At 34.5% G+C, this 20746-nt stretch overlaps 1 protein-coding gene across 7 annotated transcripts in view; it reads left to right on the top strand.

Moving 5' to 3' along the window:
- Positions 1–20746, top strand: part of Liprin-beta (liprin-beta) — a 404935-nt gene that overhangs the window by 310663 nt on the left and 73526 nt on the right. For 6 of the 7 annotated variants that reach the window (XM_069839384.1, XM_069839382.1, XM_069839386.1 and 3 more), the window contains 2 exons: positions 1871–2802; positions 15501–15686. In XM_069839384.1, coding sequence (XP_069695485.1) covers positions 1871–2802; positions 15501–15686 — 1118 coding nt within the window. The remainder of the gene's footprint in view (positions 1–1870; positions 2803–15500; positions 15687–20746) is intronic. The other variant, XM_069839389.1, reaches the window with a different exon arrangement.

Genomic DNA, 20746 nt, shown 5'->3' with positions numbered 1-20746 from the left:
CACTCGTCCATACACTCATACTCATTCATTCACACACGCACTCCACTCGTTGACTTACTCGCCCGTGCACTGAAACATGCTTTCGCTTACAGACCGATTATTTAGACCTGACAGCTCGGCGACGCGAAAGAGGGGAAGTAATAATAGTGGGGAGAACCCCGGAGTAGAGATAAGAGCGAGCGGTCAATAAAGAAATGCAGTACAGCCTAACTGTACTGGAAACACAGCGCTCTACCGCACACGTGACATCCGATCGCTCTGAATGCAAGCCACTGACTAACCCGAACACCCCTTGGAGTAACTTAATGGACTCGCACGTTGTCGGCGAGTGTCAGGACTAAATAATCGTACTGTACCTGTATCTTCACGCAGGCACTCGCTCACTTATAGACATGCACATTTGTTCACTCACTCATCAGCATATTCAACATGAGAAATTTTTTAGTAGGCATTATCTTTTGTTTCCATTACACAGTCATCATTGATTTAACTTGGAAATTCGTAGAGTGGTCGCATTAGAGAACTGTAAGAAGTTGTAATGAATTAAAATATTTCTTTGGCTGTAGTTAGGGTGACCATACATCCCGATTAATAGGAATTGTCCCATTTTTTTGAGCCTTTAGAAACCTGTTCCGAATATTTCTTTCAATAAATAGGCTTTTGTCCCGATTTTTCGCTTAAGTTTGCAAGTTATAAACTTTTTACAAGTGTGCCGATAAATTTTACCTATAATACTTGCATACTGTGGACATGGAATATATTTCTCTATGCTATAGATTATATTATCTATTAATGATAGCAATTTATAGGTTGGTACAAATTGTTTTGTTTATCGATAGAACGATAATATTCGAGGTTTTTTACCTTTCTTTTTGTTCAGATCCCAAGTTCAGCTATTGTTTAATCAATTTAATGCGTGTTTATAGTGAACCTTAGAGGCAATGTAAACTTGCAGAAGAGCTTGAAAAGAAATTTCCTTGTTTTAGAGCTACGGCAAATAACTATTCAGCTGAATATAACTACGATGATTTTAATTCATATTTGCTTGCGAAACCTGAGTTGCTGAATGCAATAGCAACTTCTGATAAGTATGATCGGAGTACAGAAAGTAAATAAACCCCTTTAGAAGCCTAATTTCTGACTTGAGCTAAATATGAATGAATTTGAAAATGCATTTCATTTCATCTTATTGCTATAATAGTATTTTTAACAAGTATAATTTGAAATTATTAACATTTGTTCCTTCTTTTATTGTTATTTACGTTTGATTTTGGTATGTGTCTTATGATTAAATTTAAATCAAATAAATATTGGATTTTAGAAAAACATGGTATCCCATTTTTTCTCTAAAGAAAGTGATTGAAGTTCCACTTTCACTCAAAGGAATTATGGTCACCCTACCTGAAGTATATTTGAAACTATGGCTAGCATTTATTAGCTTGTGGTTGTATACATTGAAGTTAAATTTTATCTTTACTTATATTTTTGTGACATTTTAAATAAAAGAATGCTAGGAATGTTTCAAATAAGTATCAATGATTGTTGCATATCTTCTAAAATGTTACTCTTCTAACTAATCTCGATTTCTAAATATACTAAATTCTTAATATAGACAAACTGAGTTACACGACTTTTTGAAAATAAATAACAATTTTGTTTCTTCAAAGGTCAGTAGACTTCTAGTATTGAGAAATAGCTTCCGTGCAGCTAGGTTTTGGATTTATGTTATGCTTTGCATAAGTTTCCATCCGCTGTGTTATACAGTTTAATAATACAAAATTTTGGACATTCATATAAACTTGCCTTATTCAGTATTGTATATCGAGTAATAGTGTTTATTTGTGTTTGGTTGTGTGCCGTGAAATGCCAGATCTCACCACTACGGGTTGTGAAGAAGACTTCCAGTGGATTCATAATTCTGGCAAAGGGGGCATGGACAATCGAAGGAGAAACCCCCCTGTCAAAAAAAGTGATACAGCAAGTGTAGAGAAGAGAGCTTTAAATGTCCGCACACCAGAATCTGACGATAGCCGATATAATCATCGACAGCTAGATTATGATCCTCCACAGATAATACAAAATAGGAAAAGCATGACTCCGTCATATGAAAAACTACCCGAGAAAAGCGAGGCGCAGTCAACTGGCAATGACGATTACGAATATCGTCAACTGATTAGTGAAAGCAACGAAGTAGTCCACCGCAAACCGCCAAGACATGATTCGGGGTTGAAAACACCCTCATCTTTTGACAAGGCATCAAGTCTCGATCGACGGCGCCATCATAGCAGAGCGAGTAGAGAACAGCGCGATCAGAAATCTCGATCTTCAATTCTGCTTCATTCTCCAAGGTACCGATCTCCTGTAAGAAAAGCAAGCCCATCAGAACATATCCACTATAACAATACATCATGTTGCATGAACCACGTTGCATGCTGCGACTCCGCAACAAACCTTTTGCGTTGCTCAAGTTCTCACGAATGCATCCACCAGCCTCTGCAACCTACCCATTGCTGTTCTTCCTCATCCCTCCGTGAAGATGTGATGGTATCATCGTATGATTCTTCTTTCTCCGAAAACCGGCGTCACCACCATCATCATAGTGATCTGCAACATTATGGAAGTGCTGGGAAGCTGGATTGTCATGCAAGGATGTGTCATGGCATTGGGAGTCAGCAGGACCTTGTACATCCAGGAGAATGCTTCGGTGCCTTACCTCAAGGAGACTGCTATGGCTCTCATGGTTACCTTCCCTTGTGTGGATGTCAGGCAGAACAGCGCTGCAGATGGAGGCATGTGTGCAAGGTTAGCTTCTGGGTGGATCATTGTTGTACAGTAGTTAAGGCATGATTATTAACATAATTAATTGTTTTGTTTTAGGCTTTGAGCTATATTTATACTTCCTTAACTGCTAGCAGTAGGCTATTTCTATCATGTTTTAATCATTATATCCATATCATTTTAGCTTATTTATCTGCAAAACCGAATTAAAACCCTACAAAAAGATATAATTTGAGTTTAATAGTCTAATAATATTATATAGCTGTGCCCAATATTTTTATAAGCTAAATATGCTCTTTTACAGCATTGATTTTTCTATACAGGAGATTTCAGTGTTACTGAAAGAGGTATTTATACAGGACAAGAAGTTATAGCAATGTTTCGGGAACCACTTTTTATGCTGTGATGTCATTTTTAGCTACATAACAGCTTGAAACAGGTCGCGTATAGATGTTTCATATTATATCTTTGCTGGTGACTGGCCATTGAGTTTGAAGTATTTTATCTTGGTCGAGGACGTAAGAGTACTAAAAGCAAAACAAAATATATCTGATTGCCTTCATTCCTATGCTCTGGTCACTGCTTGCTTAAGTGTGAGGTGAGAGTTTAGTGATACGTTTTCTCACAGATTAGTACATTCTTTTCGCTATCTATCTTCCCCCTCAATGAAAAGTGTGACGTTGCACAGAGACATATATTACGAGATCTATACCAAAAAGGACCATCGCTGCACGTTCGGTTTTTGTGGCATGATCCTTAATAGAAAACAATATTCAATTGGTTTTATTAATGATATTAACAGCAATACTCGTCCGTTTTGTAGCAGCTGTTGGAAATGTTCTCTGCCTACGTCATCTAAGTGTAGTTTCTCTTCTAAAATTGTAATTCGCACGGAGCTCTTGCAGGCATATGGAGGTATTTCTCTGTTAAAATTGTCTTTCAATTCTTCTAAAGATTTGAATTGTGCTTGAACATTTTTTTCTTTAAATTTCTCTATTGATAAAAATCTCACGGCAAAATATTGGGGAAATGACTTCCAATTTCATTAAAATTCACTTTTGTTAGTACCCGACGTCATATCCGTTCTCCTGTCTAAAATGGACCTATATTTTAATTACATTCTTGTATATCGTGGTCCTGTTAGGACTGGCGATACCAGAGTATTTATTGTGAAATGTTTTTTTTTATTCTTAACAGCTCAGTTTCATGTTAATATCATAACAAAATTGTTGCTATTGTAACAAGCATCGTATTACAGTATGATTATACTCAACCGATTATCACCGTCTTACCAACTTGTATATCACACTAGAATTACTTAAAATAGTTAATTATCTGAACTTCAATACATTATTTAACAATACGTCGGTTTCCTTAGAAGTGCGATCCATATGTGTTTCATTGCCGAAAAGTATGCCATATTTTTTCCAGGTGAAAGGTAAGGTCTCCATCGCTATACGTCTGCTTTCAGAATGCTGTGTAGCATAAAAATGACACTTTATCATAGCCTACTAGATAACAGGAGGCCATGACAAACCGACGAATGGAAGAGAAAACAAGACAGTTTCGCTGACATCCGCTTGGATCGCTGTAATTTTTTTTCGTATCCTGTCTCTACAGTTTATTAGATCTTTACAGGCTTTACACTGGGTGTACATTGTGAATGAAAGACTAATTAACAACTTTGTTATAAAAAATTTAACAATATTGAAAAAAGTAGCTGTACTTAGGCCTACATATAAGTTTGTACTTTCCATAATTTCAATTCCTTTAAGCATCATAAGCTTAGTATTCCAGCTACCCAAAGACTGAAGTTAAAGACACATTGAGTAGGCTATATATTACGCCGAACACAGGTAATGCAACGGATAAGGATATAAACAAACAGGTCGTCGCTTCGTGTTCGTGGAGTATAGTCAGCTCCCAGTATAGTGGAGCACTGTTGAACAAGTTCTGATCAACTACTGAAATGAGGCAAATACGTGGAATGTATGTCAGCACATCTTCAGATCAATATTCAGTCCTTATAATTATTTTATCTCTGCTGTTGCACAGCATCACAGGAAAAAAGGCCACAGATAGATTGTAATGCTATTTAATACGTTGACGCCCACAATTAAGATAAGGCACTTGAAATTTAACGGTCACTGACCGGCAGAGATAACATGTAAGATCTGCAGAACATTGAGTCAATGCTAAGTGGGCGTATAGGGACCGAGAGGTGTGTTTTTGTTTTTCTGCACTTCAAGACAATGCTAACTCATTTAAAGGTTGTGAAACTGTAGCTTGTATATCGTCGTTGTTCCTGCAATAACTCCTATGTGACATATTTATTGATTTTCAGATTTTTGCTTTAATAAATAACTTAAATAGTGATACAGCAAATAATAAAATCTCCTATATGTAGTTATATTTCTTTCTTTCTTACGAAAATATAAGAATTCTCAGTCTCCTATGTACTGTACTACTACCATAGAATGAATAAATGTGTTTTTCTTCCTACTGAACAATTTTATATTTTGCACATAAGAGTTATTGCAGGAACAACGACGATATATTTTCGTTTTGTTTTACTTTGTTTATAGTTTTATTTTCTATCATATTTGTATTTCTGGCGGTCTAGAAGAGAAGGCCTACGGCCTTAACTACACCAGAATAAATAAATAAATAAATAAATAAATAAATAAATAAATAAATAAATAAATAAACAAAACCAAAAGTTGAACGTGAGACATAATATGATGAAATTATTTATTTTCGGCACCTGATCTACAGCTGTTTAAACGAGTTAACTCTGGCAGGCACTTGGCTAAGACGTTAAGTGACGTTATGTAAAAATTCATCTTTATGGTGGAGGAAAGCATAGTAAAGACAATTCGTAAAGACAATGGGTTTCCGATATTTCCGAAAAGCCTAACAGTCAGTTCAATATTAGAAACAGAAGCAGAAGGGAAAACCCGGGCGAGGCCGGGTGACTTCAGCTAGTATTATATAAACTCATACTAGAGCTGTGAACTCCATTTCCGTTGCAATGAATAATAATATGCATTCATAAGTTACTGAACTTGAACTTCCTGCAGATATCACTTAAAATTATTTTATATTGCGAGAAACTTCTTTCACTGTCACACGACGTTACTGATGCATGAGAATATTACAAGATATTCCTATTGTCCGACATTTCTTCATGTTTCATCAAGCTATTGCATATGTCACTCGTCACTGAAAACACGCTATTTTTCTATGTACTTTTCTAGAAATTCCATAAAATGTCGATTATTTAATTTAGTAATTGAGATGTTGCCATTGACCATCATTGTACACAAATCTATGCTAAACTCTCGAGTTAATATCTTAATAATTTTCAGATTTTGATGGTACTGGTTGTTTTGGTTTACGTTCAACACATTCTTTGTGCCTTTTGGTATTTCAATACCTTTCAGTGCACTTTTTTTTGTCACTTTCATGTTTATTTTACACAATTTATATGCAATATTGTCTATATTAAGATTGAAAATATGAGTTCAGTACTCCTCAATAAAGTAATAAACCGGGAACGAGAACCAGAATGAAAACGAGAAGCAGAGGACGTGAATATGAAAATTTTTGATTCACAATAAACCGAGAACGTAGACGACTATGCATATCTATATGCATGCCAATAAGATATGTAAAGTCGATATTACGGATTCTGATGTTATTTGTGTATAATTGACCAATGGCGTTCTCTCATGAGTACAAGGCAGCCAACATAAACACAAGTTAACCAACTTCGAAATTTCAACTGAAACATTTCATTATGTACGGTACTATAAATATGCCCATGCATCTTTATTATCACAACCTATTTTAAGTCTACCATAACGTAAAATAATTATAGAAGAAACATTTGTAATAGAACAAAAATGAACACAACAGTAGTTATTGAATTGAAGCATGAATATGTAGTGTGTAATACAACTAATACAGTAATAAAATATGATTCACTTACGTTCGGTGTTCAAAGATGCAGCTGTTGAAAGCCACGTATTCTCCTTCATTTTCTCATCTTTATACGAGGCGTGCCGCTTATCGTAAACGTGAGGATTTTCCTCAACACTCAATATTAGAATCTCATCATGCTCCATGAGGCACAGCACAGAACAAAATAATGCATAGGTTATGTCAATGTCTTCTTGCTACAAAATATACGACGACAAAATAGCTTTTAGATGGCAATAGAATGAATCTAGTGGGCTGTGATCGGAAACGTGACCTTGGAACTTGGCCAATTCTCCGTTCCTGATCCCGGGCTCCGGCAAGCTTTTCGTCAATTGTGAATGCTCACATTTAAATGTACACATTTTAACAATTTTACCGTTTTCGTTTCCGTTCCGATTCTCATTTCCGGTTTATTGTGAACCAGCCTTAACACTCTTGAACGTCTTACCTAAGGCGTTTGATCTTTACAATGAAACCTATGAGCCACAAAGATGTAGTTATTTAAATAATACGACTGGTAACAGAACAGCACTGATTGATAACAGTATTTAGTATGACTGCGTCTCAGCTTCGACTTATTAGAGCGGGAGGGTAGAGGATACTTAATATTTTGAACACGAACGTACCTATACCTGTACGATAGGGTAAGCCTACACTGAAAGAATAGAAAACCTATATTACGTTTCGTGGTTAAATATACGATTAATTAGAAAATTTAGTTGGAAGTTTCAGCAGTCTGACAACATCACCGCTAACACAGTCTTCTTTCTTCTCGCAATGCAGATGTAAGAGATCAACGAACTCAGGCCAGATTGTTGTTCATATCGATAGAAAATCTAATAAAGAGTAATAATAATAATAAATAATTTATTTAACCTGGCAGAGTTAAGGCCGTACGGCCTTCTCTAACACTCAACCAGGAATCATTTATTCCTCAGGCATCTTTCAATAGCGTGGGAAATTTTCGTGTAAATTTCATTTAAAAATACTAATTTCAAGCCACTGAACGATGCGAGCCGATTGCAACGAGAGAGAGGTTCGCGTACAGATACAGCGACACAGTTTTCATTTAGTCCAGTGAGGTGTGGTAATTTCCCTACCATCCAGTTGACTATCGGAATTCTCGCTCGTTTCTCGTGTGCGCGCATCTAGCGTAGCTTTTTCATAAACGGAGCTGTTAAGCTGTGTATTGCAAATGGTGGTTGCAGTCGGCGTGCAATCTTCACTGCTGGTCATTGTTTCTCTACATTGAAGGGCATAAAAGTTTTGTGAGAAATACCAAAGAATGAAAGAGACTTTCTCCATTAGCAATGCTTTCACTAGAAAAACACTTTATCATGAAATTTTCCAACTTCAATCAGAAAATTATGGACAAATTCTCTCATAGCAAATAAACATAGTATGAACTTCGTTTTCAAGAAGTGCATTTAATATAATTATTTGGTATTTTAATTGTGTTATATGTCTTAATAACAGTTGATATTGTACATAGTTATGTTATATTTGTTATTTTATTGTAAAAGGAACCTTCTTCATATTTCGTTACCGATACTTATTTCTGTTAGGGTTAAATCTGTGTTACAAGGTTTGAAGGCCGTTTTTAGAATGTAAAATTTATAGATGTAAATTAACTGTAACCACATATGAATTACACCACGAAGCGTCCCTGAAATATAATATGCTACATCACTTTGCGTCTTAATGGACCTATGGACAAACAGAATTAATGTTACCATTAACAACTATTGAAATTAGCAACGTCGAGACCAGTGCCTCTTCCACTTCTTTTATTCGTTCCCGTTGTCAAGTAATACTTTTGGTTTGTTTCGATTGTGCGTTGCACATAGGAATAGTATATATAGCAGTCATGTCAACTGATGACCATAGAGCGCTTTACAGCGGTAAGGAAAGAGACAGACGAAAGAGGTAGTATATGCCGCTTGGTCGAGCTATATAGAGGGACGACCAGCACTAATTCAATGGATAATGGGAAGAGAACTTATTAAAACTGTATCCATGTTAATTTTTATATTTGTCTGAGAAGTATAAGTGCATTATAAGAATGTAAGTTTTAATTTTAATGCTCATTTTTCACAAGTTTGCGTTTTATTCAAAATGAATATTTTCTCAACTCTTTTACAGAAAAGTGAAATTTTCCGATATGTTTGTTTAGTAGCCTTACAGGTATTGAAACAATGATTTCGTAAATCTAATATATCATAAATACGTAATATTGAAGATAGTGTATTGAGCATTTTGAAAATATTCGCATGGAAAATGTTTGTAAGGAAATGAATTAACAAAGCGACTACTGTTACATCATAAGCAAAAGATACGTTCCCATGTGTTGTAGAAACGTCAGCTCTATAGCTTCAGCAGATTTCGAAAAAATAATTTAATATTCTGATGATAGAAAGTTCCGCACCAATATCACCTTAAAAGCATAATGCGATACGGTAAGAGTTTTGTTATGTAATATTTATTTTGATACAGTTAAAACATATAGCCTACCTAGGTAACTTTTCTTTGTACTATAATATTGTTTTGATTAGTTAATTGATTACTTTTATAAGACTAAAGATACTATCAATATCAATTCCAACTTACCATGTCATACTCAATCTCTTTCTTTGAAATATCACTTTATTTTTGAATGATGTGTTTCATTCACTTAGTAAAGTATAATGTACTACTATGTAATTTATGTGAATATTCCTTCCTAACTCTCTATTGTGTTATTAACGTTTAAAACACAATTGCAATATTAAGAAATAGGTGTTAGTACTTTTGTTTTGCAGACAGTAAATAACATATCAAACAGAAAGAAGCCGTATAAAAATGACATAAAATTTCACGTTCCGTTTGAAGTTTGTGCACTACTGTTTTCTTAATCCAATAGGGTGCTTATTCATATACATAATTCTTTCCCCTTCCATAGCTAGCGCTTGATGCACGTGCACGACGTCAAGGTCAGAAAAATGCGCTTGCTTTGACATCACTGGTATATAGTATGCCTTGACTGAAAGTTGAGGCTTGGAACAAATATGCCTTTGCAAGCGGTAGAGGGTTCACCCCAGATTAGCAGTAAACTAACAATACTAAGTTACAAAGCTGATCACATACCTTTTCCCAAACAGGACGTGCATTCCAAACTCCGACTTTCGCCCTGACTGATCGATGTTTGTAGCCAGTCAGTCAGGCTATTCATCCTGATCCTTGACGAATGCATTGCTGTCTTTCAGATGAATTCTCCCTAAACCCTACCATAAATTCCTGCTTGCCCCTCTAATGTCAACTACATGCAGCAAGTATTTATTTCTGTGTGCGTAAATGTTTGCCTTAGCATCATTTTCCATTAAATGTCATTTTAGTTTAACCCACCATATATATTTTTCCTGCTACTTTTGATGTTAATATCTTTAAATTTCTTCAGATAAATAAAAATTATTTTCATTCATTCTAAGACCAAAATATTAACAACTCCAGTTATAAATTTCCATTCATATTTTCTCCTTTGTTTGGTTGGAGTGTGAAGGCGTGCTAAAGGAAAGAGATTTAAATATAACTGAATAAAATCGACTTTGAATGGTCTCAGAAGTTAAAAAATGTTTTCAAATAAATAATTAATAAAGCTCCTTCTCTCGTACCTCACGACTAAAAGGAGAAAAAGAAGTAGAATCTTTTATTTGTACACATTCATTGGTTTCAATAAAAGAGACTTACAGTATATGGCCTCTCCTACTGTATGGTCTTTGCAGTTTTCACTTCACTTTCTACCTTAATGTTCTTTATTTATTTAGATTTTATACCCGTTTCCTTATTTCACTGCAGAGTAACGATGTTGAATAAGTCTGTTCATAATGGCTTCCCGAAGGAAACACTATACCAGGTTTCACAAATATTTGTTCTCATATGAGAAATATTAAAATTGCCTTCCCAACTTCTCCCATGAGATCATAATTGGAAGTAAAGTACATTAAACATAATATGAAATTCATGAAATCTATTTTTGAACCGTATAAATTTTAGTTATCTTGTCTGAGTCATACGGTATGAAAGTACTTATGTTATTTTATGTTACAATGGTAATAGCTCGAATTACTGAATTACTTGAAGTCAGTATTGAAATATAATTTAAGATTATGCCTCTGCATTGCACATATAAAACCACATAATGTTGCAGGTCAATCGTCTGTATGCCAGAATGGAAGCATAATTGGACGGAGTTACGCAATAATAGACCAACCGACAATTTGAAAAAAAAAAAAAGAGATATTTGCACAAATCTTTTGATAGCAGGCTAATTTAATTCGGAAAAAATCAAGAATGCGATATCTGAATTCTGCTACTATTTATCAGTAAAAATTCGTTTATTGCATAAAATTCATTTATTTAGTTTGCTTTGAAATATTAATTCAACTGCTGGTCTCTTATCAAAAATCGGTTAGCCTTTTCTAACAGTATGGATATTATATTACTTCTTGCACAAAATGTTTTATATAAAAAAAAACATTTATTTCAATGGCAAATATCTCGAAACAGGTTTCTGGCGCTTGGTCTATTACTGCATAACTCCATCCAATTTATACATTACGTGTACTCTTTTGTAAATGTAATACTCCATCATTACACACTTTCCTCACGGTCTTTATCCTTTTAATGCATAGCTACCTTAATACTAATAATGATTTGTGTGTGTGTCAAAAGAGATTGTGCAATGCTGCTGGATTGCTTTATAATTAATTTAATTTTCTATCACTGTTAGTTATGGTTTGAACATTTTCATCAACGTTAAAACTATGACGAAGTTTCACGATAATAATTAGAATTACGATAAACAAAAAAATATTCATACATTTAAATTGTATTACATCATATTTTGTCCTATTACAAGTGTGTTCTGCGAAAGCAAATCTGTTTTATATTGATACATATCTAAATTAATTCTAATTACAAGTTTGTATGTACACTGACGTTCAAAGATACCTGATCCCACTGATCGATAGTGTTCGACAACTTGTTTGTTTAAGTGTCGCTTCTGTGAATAGATGGCGAAGGTAGCAGTCATTGTCGCCAATAGTACATAAATATACTCGCATTACAAAAGACAAAATTTCATCCCCTCTAATGATTGTAAAAAAAACATTAGATTCAAGGGGAATCCGCTGATAATATCAATTATGAGAATAATATTTATACTTAATCTACGTCACCATTCTCCCAAATACATTTTTACCCGTCCTGATAATAGGGCCACCTATTGAGAACTTGCGGAACTATTTCAAAGTTTGTCAATTTGTTATGTCTTTGGTTCTGTCTTTTCCCGTGGTTAGAAAGTTCGCTTACACAATCAGAAAAATTAGAGGTCAAATACCTTTGAACGTCAGAGTACAGTACTGTTTTCTACTAAGTCTTTGTGCTGCGTTGCTAAGTGTATTGTCATTTGATATTAAGACTTACCTACTGGGTAATTTATATCTCCTACTTTCTGAATTTTATGGGATCGTGTTTATACAATCTGTATGTTATACAATATAACAAACCATACATACACACATGCATACATACATACATACATACATACATACATACATACATACATACATACATACATACATACAGTTACAGTTACACATATTTCAATAGGCCTATGAAGAAATACTAATATTCGAAAAACCAAAAAACTTAGTTTCGAAATGCCATTAATTAAAAATGTTTATTGTATTTTTTATTCTTGCAGTAATATTTATTAGAATCGTATAATCTAGACAATATCATTACGATTATAAAAACTGAAGATATTTACGTTTTGTTCATAATAATGCTGTATCCCGAATTATAATTTTATATTATTTGCAAAGCGAGCTGCAGTTTACGTGTGTTGGGTTTCTTTCAACTTGTAATATTGTTGAATTGTGAATAACATTTATTCATATTATTTCTGTTATGTTTTAATAAATACATAATATAGCAGTGTTCATTGTATGTTCAGTATTATATGTAAAATAGGCCTATCTATTCAAATATACATTTTTTGTGTTTCAAATAGAAGTATGGTAAATGAGAAGTTTATTCTATATCCTCGTAAATACATATAAGGTCCATATGTAAAGAACTGCTATTTCATACACTGACTTCCCGTCAGATAAGTTGATTTCATTAATTTACTCTTTCATTTTGTTACGTGAAATGAAGTTGTGAGTTATAACGAAAGCAAGTCTCACCTCTTTTCGCTTTAAATTTTAGTTACTATAGTACTACGTTGAAAATTGAAGAGTTCAACATATTTATGGTGTATTTTTTTTAAATATACAGTATGTCATATTGATTTTATCATATTGATTTATTGATATAGTTCACAAGTACAAAACTTAATAATATAACAAAAGATCTATAAACAAATGTAGTTCTACATACTAAATATACAATTTCCTAGACTCATTATTTTATCGCAAATCTCAATATATACAGTATGTTTATCGTACTTCATTTCGTAAATGCATTTTTCGGTCTCTGATTCTTGCTTTCGTAGTGCAGTAATTTGACTTGTACATAGATACAATTATTCGTAAGTTGGGATACATATACTAGATCGTTTACATATCGAGGGCATCATACCAGAAGGGCGTATCAACAAAACTGCAAGTTTACGTTATATCCATAAAAAGGTGGAATTATTATTCCTTTCCTTGGCTACATAATATGGTCTCGCTTTGAGTCAAACTATTGTTTTCAAATATAAATAGGTTCCTTTAAAATATTTAAATACTTCAAAATTTCTTTATACGTCCTATTGGTATGTCATAGTCTAATCTGAATTGAAAGTAAACGTCAAATTTATATACTGTGTTCCTAATGCATACCAGCATATTTTGTGTTATTAATAGCATAAGAACAATAAAATCCTCCACAACTTCTCTCTTATAACACTTACAAAAATTAAATCAACTTTTTTGTAACAAGAAGCACTTTAAAAAAAGTAAAAACCAACATTATGGACACTGAAACAGTTTTTTTTTTTCAAATTGTGTGCTAAGTTTACTACAACATTTTACGTGTTTTGAAGTAATACGGTATGTCGAGTTTGAATTTTTTAAATTCTGACAATTATACAGTGTGTCCCAAATTGATGTATACACATTTTGAAACACTATTTCTCAACAACGAGATGAGACAGAAATACGATTTTTGCGTCTTTATATTCCTTAAGTCCGTACATGTTCAAAGAGGCCCCTTTCCGCCACAGTACGCTCCCAACAACGACGTACAACAGAGCGACATACCAACTGGATTGTTGCTAATGGAATATCATTATAGGCATGTTCAACCTGAACTCTCAGTTCCTCCAGTGTTTGTGGTTTTGTGGCGTACACTGTGTCCTTTAGGGCTCCCCATAGGTAGAAATCTGGAAGGGTTAAATCCGGAGATCGAGGCGGGAACTCCGCAGCACTTCCTCTTCGTCCTATCCATCTTTGGGTCGTCCTCATTTAGTGCGTGGACAAGTCTCGGAATGTAAGGCTTTCATTATTGAGCTCGAAAAATTCGATGAACACTGGATTTGCTGATACCAATCTCACGAAAACATTGATTCATTGACTTCTTTGGGGATTGTGCAAATGCCTGAATGACTGCATCAACACTCTCATTATCGGTGGAACTTCTTTCTTCCGCACCGCCCTTTCAACACATGTTGCACCGTTCCGCCGACTTCAAACTTGTCTCGGATTCTTGTGATAGTTAACTTTGTTGTTGGTTGTTCCACATTAAACCCTCCAACGTCGTTGAACCTCAACAACATCCTCCACTTTCCAATAACATTTCAATATACACTTATGTTCATCGAACGATAATTGCACCGCCATGTTTGTTTATAAACAGATGAACATGTTTCCATGCTTTCTATATATTGCCTTCTGAATCATAAACCGCAAAAATCGTATTTCTATCTCATTTCTTTGCTGTGAAATAGTATTTCAAGGAGTATATATATATATATATATATATATATATATATATATATATATATATATATCAATTTGAGACACTCTGTATTTCACTCATATTTAAGAAAGTCATGAGCAGTATTTGCTAATTGTAACTTCTTAAACAATTAAAAAAATCAATGTTAAAAAAGTGATTTAGATGCCGGAAAATGGTGTGGAATAGATTCCAGAGAAATTCTGCACTGTACCAGGTATAATGTTTGTCCTAAACAATACGAGCATGAACATAAGAGGAATAAAAGAAATATTGTGTCTGGGGAATAGGTACAGGAAAAATTTTACTTAGTCGTTCATGAAGTTGTCAGCTGGGATTTTTTTATGTTAACTTACTAATTAAGTGTAAGTGCGATAAATCCATTATGGTGGTAGTTCAAAATTGTGTAATGGTGAAGATGCTGAGTTTTAATTAGTGTTTCTTTATTTAATAAATATTGTTGAAACAAACATTGAATTTGACATCAGAAGGCTTAATAATCTCTTTCTACCTATTTCCTCATTTATTGCAAATATTGTTTCCTCTAACCATTCTTCGAAAACGCGTTGAAACTGTTCTAGTATACAAATTACATATTTGATTTTTATGTTAATATTTATAGCAGAGTTTCCATGTTGTACAACTTATACATATCTGGGGAGATATAAAATAAAAGAAATATGAATGTAGTAATCGTTTTATCTACTGAATTTCTTCGATAAGTTGCGGACGTTTTCTTAATACTGTGTCCATTGTTTCAGCAGCCTCCGAGTGGGTCCGATGTGGAAGAGAGGCTACGGCGACTGGAAGCAGACAAGGATTCACTCCAGCTTCAAGTGACAGTCCTCACCGAACAGATAGAAGTCCAGACTGATAAGATAGCTGATCTTGAAAAGCTTCTAGATGAGAAGAAAAGACAGCTTGCCAGTGCCGAGGATGTATTGCAGAGGGTGAGTAATTTAATTGCAGTACTTTCACATTTTATGAAGTTTAAAGAGAAAGTATTTTGATGCCACCAAAAGACGATTTCGAAATTTTCGCGGAAATGGCGGCTCCATTCAAACGTTTTGGTAAAGCTGACATTAGTGAAACAGAATTTTAGTAAGTCAATTAATACCTACTTTATTGTATTAGAGTAATTTATTTCTTTAATCTTTATATACTTCTGTTTTTATCACCTCCCTACCATTTGTTTCTTTGTTTACCAACATTTAAAACTGCAAATTCTTTACCGTAGGTACAATAAAACATGCTTTGCGATCGTTTTGGTGATGTTAACATTAGTGAAATAGAATTTCAGTAAGTCAATTATTGTAGATCCTTGTAAATACATATAAGGTCCATATGTAAACAAAACATTTGAACGGAGCCGCCATGTTCAGTCGACTATCTATGCGGGAAACAAATGACGATCGCAAGGCGTGTTTTATAATACCGTAAAGAATTTGCAGTTTGAAATTTTGGCAAACAAAAAAGTCAGTTTTAAAATATCGGACCACTGCACAGTGGGACGGATTGCGATTCTAACAGGAACAAAATCAATTTTCGCATGTTCTCATTTTTATGCGTGTCCTATCTCAAGTTGTTGCTAATGAATCACAGTCTGCTTATTTATGAGATAGAAGCTTTGACACTAAACATACGGACGTCACACAGTGATGATGACGAGGATTTCTCTCCGTAACCAGTTTTATTGCTCAGTCATGCTGAAATGGTGTAAGAAGCAAGCTTGTTTTCTGTGTCCTGGGAGTGAAACATTTTGTGATTCTGAAATGGAAAATGAAGAACAAGGTTGGTAGATAATTATTATATAAATTTTATGTCCATAATAACGTTGAATTTTTAGGGCGGCAATTGCGATTTTTTAAAACTATTTGTCAACAGTAATCTCACTAGAGGGTTTGATTTATCTAGAGAAAATCAAAAACTCGAGTGGGATTTAATTGACTATTACACGATTAGAAGAAAGTAGGCTATATAAAGATTAGAAGTAACAAAGTGTACAATAACATATTAATTGGCTTACGAAAATAAAACTGTCTTCAAATGTATTATTGTACCATCTCAACATTACGCTAGATGGCAGTAGTGTTTTATGATGATGTTTTCTTGTTACCGGTATCAGTTGTGCCAATTATGGAATCATCATTGAACTCTGTGGACTGTTACTAGTCAAGAAGGCTTTGTTGATTCAGTTTCATTTTTATTAAAACATTTGCATACCATTTCAATCATCCGGATCCCAGTAATCAACGTCACATGACAGATGATTTTCAATAAATCTTAGTATTAAATAATCTCTGATACGTGACTATCCATAATATATAGCAGAAACTATAACAAACATAACCTAAATAATATAAACAAGTGTTAGAAAAGTTTTAATTAGGGATGATGAAATAAACAAGAAACGTTTTAATTAACGATGATGAAATAAAAAATAAACATGGGTAATTTTAAAAGAAACAATTATTGAAAGTACAATTTTCAAATTTGAATGTTTTGATGGTTGGTGGTTCAGTTGATGTTATATTGGACGTGTGCGTAAAAGAAGTGAACTCGTTGGTGTCCATGGTGTATCCCTCAACTCATTCAGGAATTCCGAATGGTGCTCTTCATATATGACCAGTGATCTTTATTAATTCTTGTTCTTGAATGCCAAAATGCGAGTCATATTTGAAAGTGATGTGCATCGACTGGAGTGGTTTGTAATTTTCTGTTTTTTGACGGCCAGACCAGTGCAGTTTGAAATGTTGGCAAACAAAGAAAGAAATGCTAGGGTAGTGATAAAAATAAACAAATGCTAGGGACGCGATAAAATTAAACAAATGCTAGGGATGCGATAAAATTGTGCGATAAGCAGCCATGATTGGTTGAAAGACGTCCTTTCGTGCCGTTTTATTGGTCGAAAGTAGTGTGACGTAGTAAAAGTGTAATAGTCAAAGTAAACGTTGACTTATAACAGCAGAGTCACATTTATTTGTATGTCAGAATGTAGGTTTAAGTATGCACTTTAAGACTAACGTAGTTTCATTTGCTCCTACTGACCGCTCTGCATGTGGTTAATTTTTTTCAGACTCGGAACCGCTACCGGTGATTTCGCGCCGTGATCTATTTCCAATACTTGCTAATAAAAGTGGCGACTTAGATGAACTATGCAGATATGTTTTGAACAAATTATGTATTGAAACATGTGATTCTAATAGTGAGAAGTGCGTTCGTAATATTTTGAAAAATATTCGAAGTAATTCTAACAGACGTTGGATGCAGTGCCACCGTGAAAAGGATTATTTTCTTTAAAAACATTGTTCTTGGCAGGTCAGAGGCAACAACAAAGATATTTTTGCAGCTAGAAAAGAGGAGATTATTTCTATATTTCGCTCTCAATTAGTGCTTCTTATTGACAAACCGAAACGTGGTGGTCCTGAGACATCAAATGATGACAATACTGCACGTCGGTTTTTTGAAAACCCACAATTACAGCCAATATTACGGGCATTAGTAAGACCTCATTCACAGATTTTCTGTAATGTTATGCACCATTTCATGTGGATATTCAATATACAGTATATTGAGGCGTTTGAGAAGTACAGTAGTGGCAAAAAAACTGGACCGACCCTTGTAGCTGATTTCAGAGCATTGTTCACTCCAGATCACGATAGACTGGTAACTAAGACTTTCGTGGTTCGAGTCCTGCCTGGGAAGGAAGCTTTTTTTGTTCCTTATTCAAATTTATTCCCAATACTTTTCGATTGCTGGTAAAACTCATGTTCTGGGAATAATAAGTTAATTAAGTAATAAAGTATCGCTGCAATCGAAAAGCTATTGGGAATAAATTTGAATAAGGAATAACAAAAGTAGTTTCCTTACCAGGCAGGATTCGAACCACGAAAGTCTTAGTTACAAGTCTATCGTGCTCTGAGTGAACAAGGCTCTGGAATCAGCTGCAAGGGTCGGTCCGGTTTTTTTGCCACTACTGTAAAATTATATCCATGGTACTACTGGATGTTCATTTCAAAGTGTGTCATGACATCACTGTTGTTGGGTCACCGATTTGAAGCGAGTTTCAGCTTATATGTTAGAGAAGTTGCCTATTATTTAAGGCGTTCTTCAATCTGAACTTGAGAACGTGTACGGTATAACTTGAACGTCATAGCAACAGATGGCGGTCTGTACGGTCTGTGTGCTACCATAACCTCTTTCGAACTGTGTTTTGCGCCGGCAAGTCTTACGCAGGGTATTTGTTATCATCGGTTGCGTACGGTAACATTCCACAACACAAATCAAATGCTCCGTGTCCATGTTGACCGTCGAAGTTAATGTCAACAAATACGTAAGTAATCGTCTTAACCCTCTCCCCATATCCCGACAGTACGTATTTCCAAACAGTTCACATTCTTGCCACTACCGGCGTTACCGTACGTATCGGCACGTACTCTTCAGAATGAACGCCGTACTTGCTAGCCAACTTCTCTGCCTCTTAGATTATACACCTGAGCTGCGGAAGTGTAGGAAGATTGAATTCTCTAGGCTCATCAGCTAGCCACATGACGGCATACAGCGAGCCAAGACACATTTTGAACTGAACACCCAGTATATGCCATCCAGTGTGCATAAAATACTGATACATGGAGGAAAAATTGCAGAAACTGCGATACTTCCTATTGGGATGTTATCTGAAGATGTTCAAGAGGCAAGACACAAAGATTTACGAAAGTACAGGTTTGATCACGCTAGAAAGTGTTCTCGTGAGAGAAACTTAGAAGATGTCCTACACATGTCGTTAGGGTATCTTCTGATCCCATCTTATCTCAGATCAATCGACATCCAAGTTCAAGAAAATCAAAACTCTTAAGTTGAGGTAATTAAACTGCTACAACTACCAGCTGCGAATGCTCAACTGCAACCCCAAGATGAGGCCGACACTAGCGCTAGCGGGTCCGACGCTTCTGGAGATACAACAGATGCTTCAGATTTCGAAACATGAGTCATAAAATTTATTACATATATTACTTTTCTCTTCATAGTAGTCTGTGAAATAATTTCTGTTTACTTTAATTTTTTATTCGCATTAGTTGTATGCAATTTCTATTACTGTATGATTTTTTTAACGAACAGGCATTCCATACTAAAATAATAATTCTCATACAAATGTTTCATCAGATGTCATAATAATTTATCTTCATCTTGCTATTTTCAACGATTCGAAAGGAATTTATCAATATTAGATTTTGTTCCGGCTAGAATCGCAATCCGTCCCAATGTGTGCACTGCTGGCGTGGTCTAGGTATTAGACTGCGGAACTTGGTCTTAGATGCTGTGCTTGAGAACGTGGTTAAATGTTTAAGGGGAGGCAGAGGTGAATATTTCAAAATCCACAAAATTTATCCGACTTGTTTGAAATTGATCATGGATACTAAGTATGTTATTAGTAATGGACATACCAAGTTTCAACTCTCTAAGTACAATAATTCTGTAAATATTAATAATTTTATAAAACTTTATATCGTTTGATATAAAATGCTCCATGCACCATATTGTAAAAAATTTTCAATATTTCTTTTTATTTATATGTTCAGAGAAGGTATATAAATAATGATAAGTATTAGTTTATTATGGGAATAATATAGTAATACAGTTATCTTGGTTTTAATTTCATTCTTTTATGGGCACAAAATCAAAAACTAACATCGAAATATCAAAATAAAGATAATAAAAATGAAAAAAAAAAACAAATTTTCATTTTTTCTTCAGTTTTGTTCGAAAATTTCACCTCTGCCTCCCCTTAAGTAGAATGTCGATTACAGGAAGAGCTCTAGCATGGGAATTTTGTACAAGATTATACAGGGTGTTTCAAAAATACGGGGCATAATTTCAGGTATGTATTTCCCACTTGTAGGCAATCAAAATAGTTCATTACAACATGTGTCCGGAAATGCTTCATTTCCGAGTTATGGCCTTCACAACATTGAAATTCACCGGAATGTTTTTCTTTCCGCAGGTCGTTGCC

This window comes from Periplaneta americana, chromosome 11 (genome assembly GCF_040183065.1).
Source record: "Periplaneta americana isolate PAMFEO1 chromosome 11, P.americana_PAMFEO1_priV1, whole genome shotgun sequence".
Lineage (NCBI taxonomy): Eukaryota > Metazoa > Arthropoda > Insecta > Blattodea > Blattidae > Periplaneta > Periplaneta americana.
This window is presented reverse-complemented; position numbering and strand designations above follow the sequence as displayed.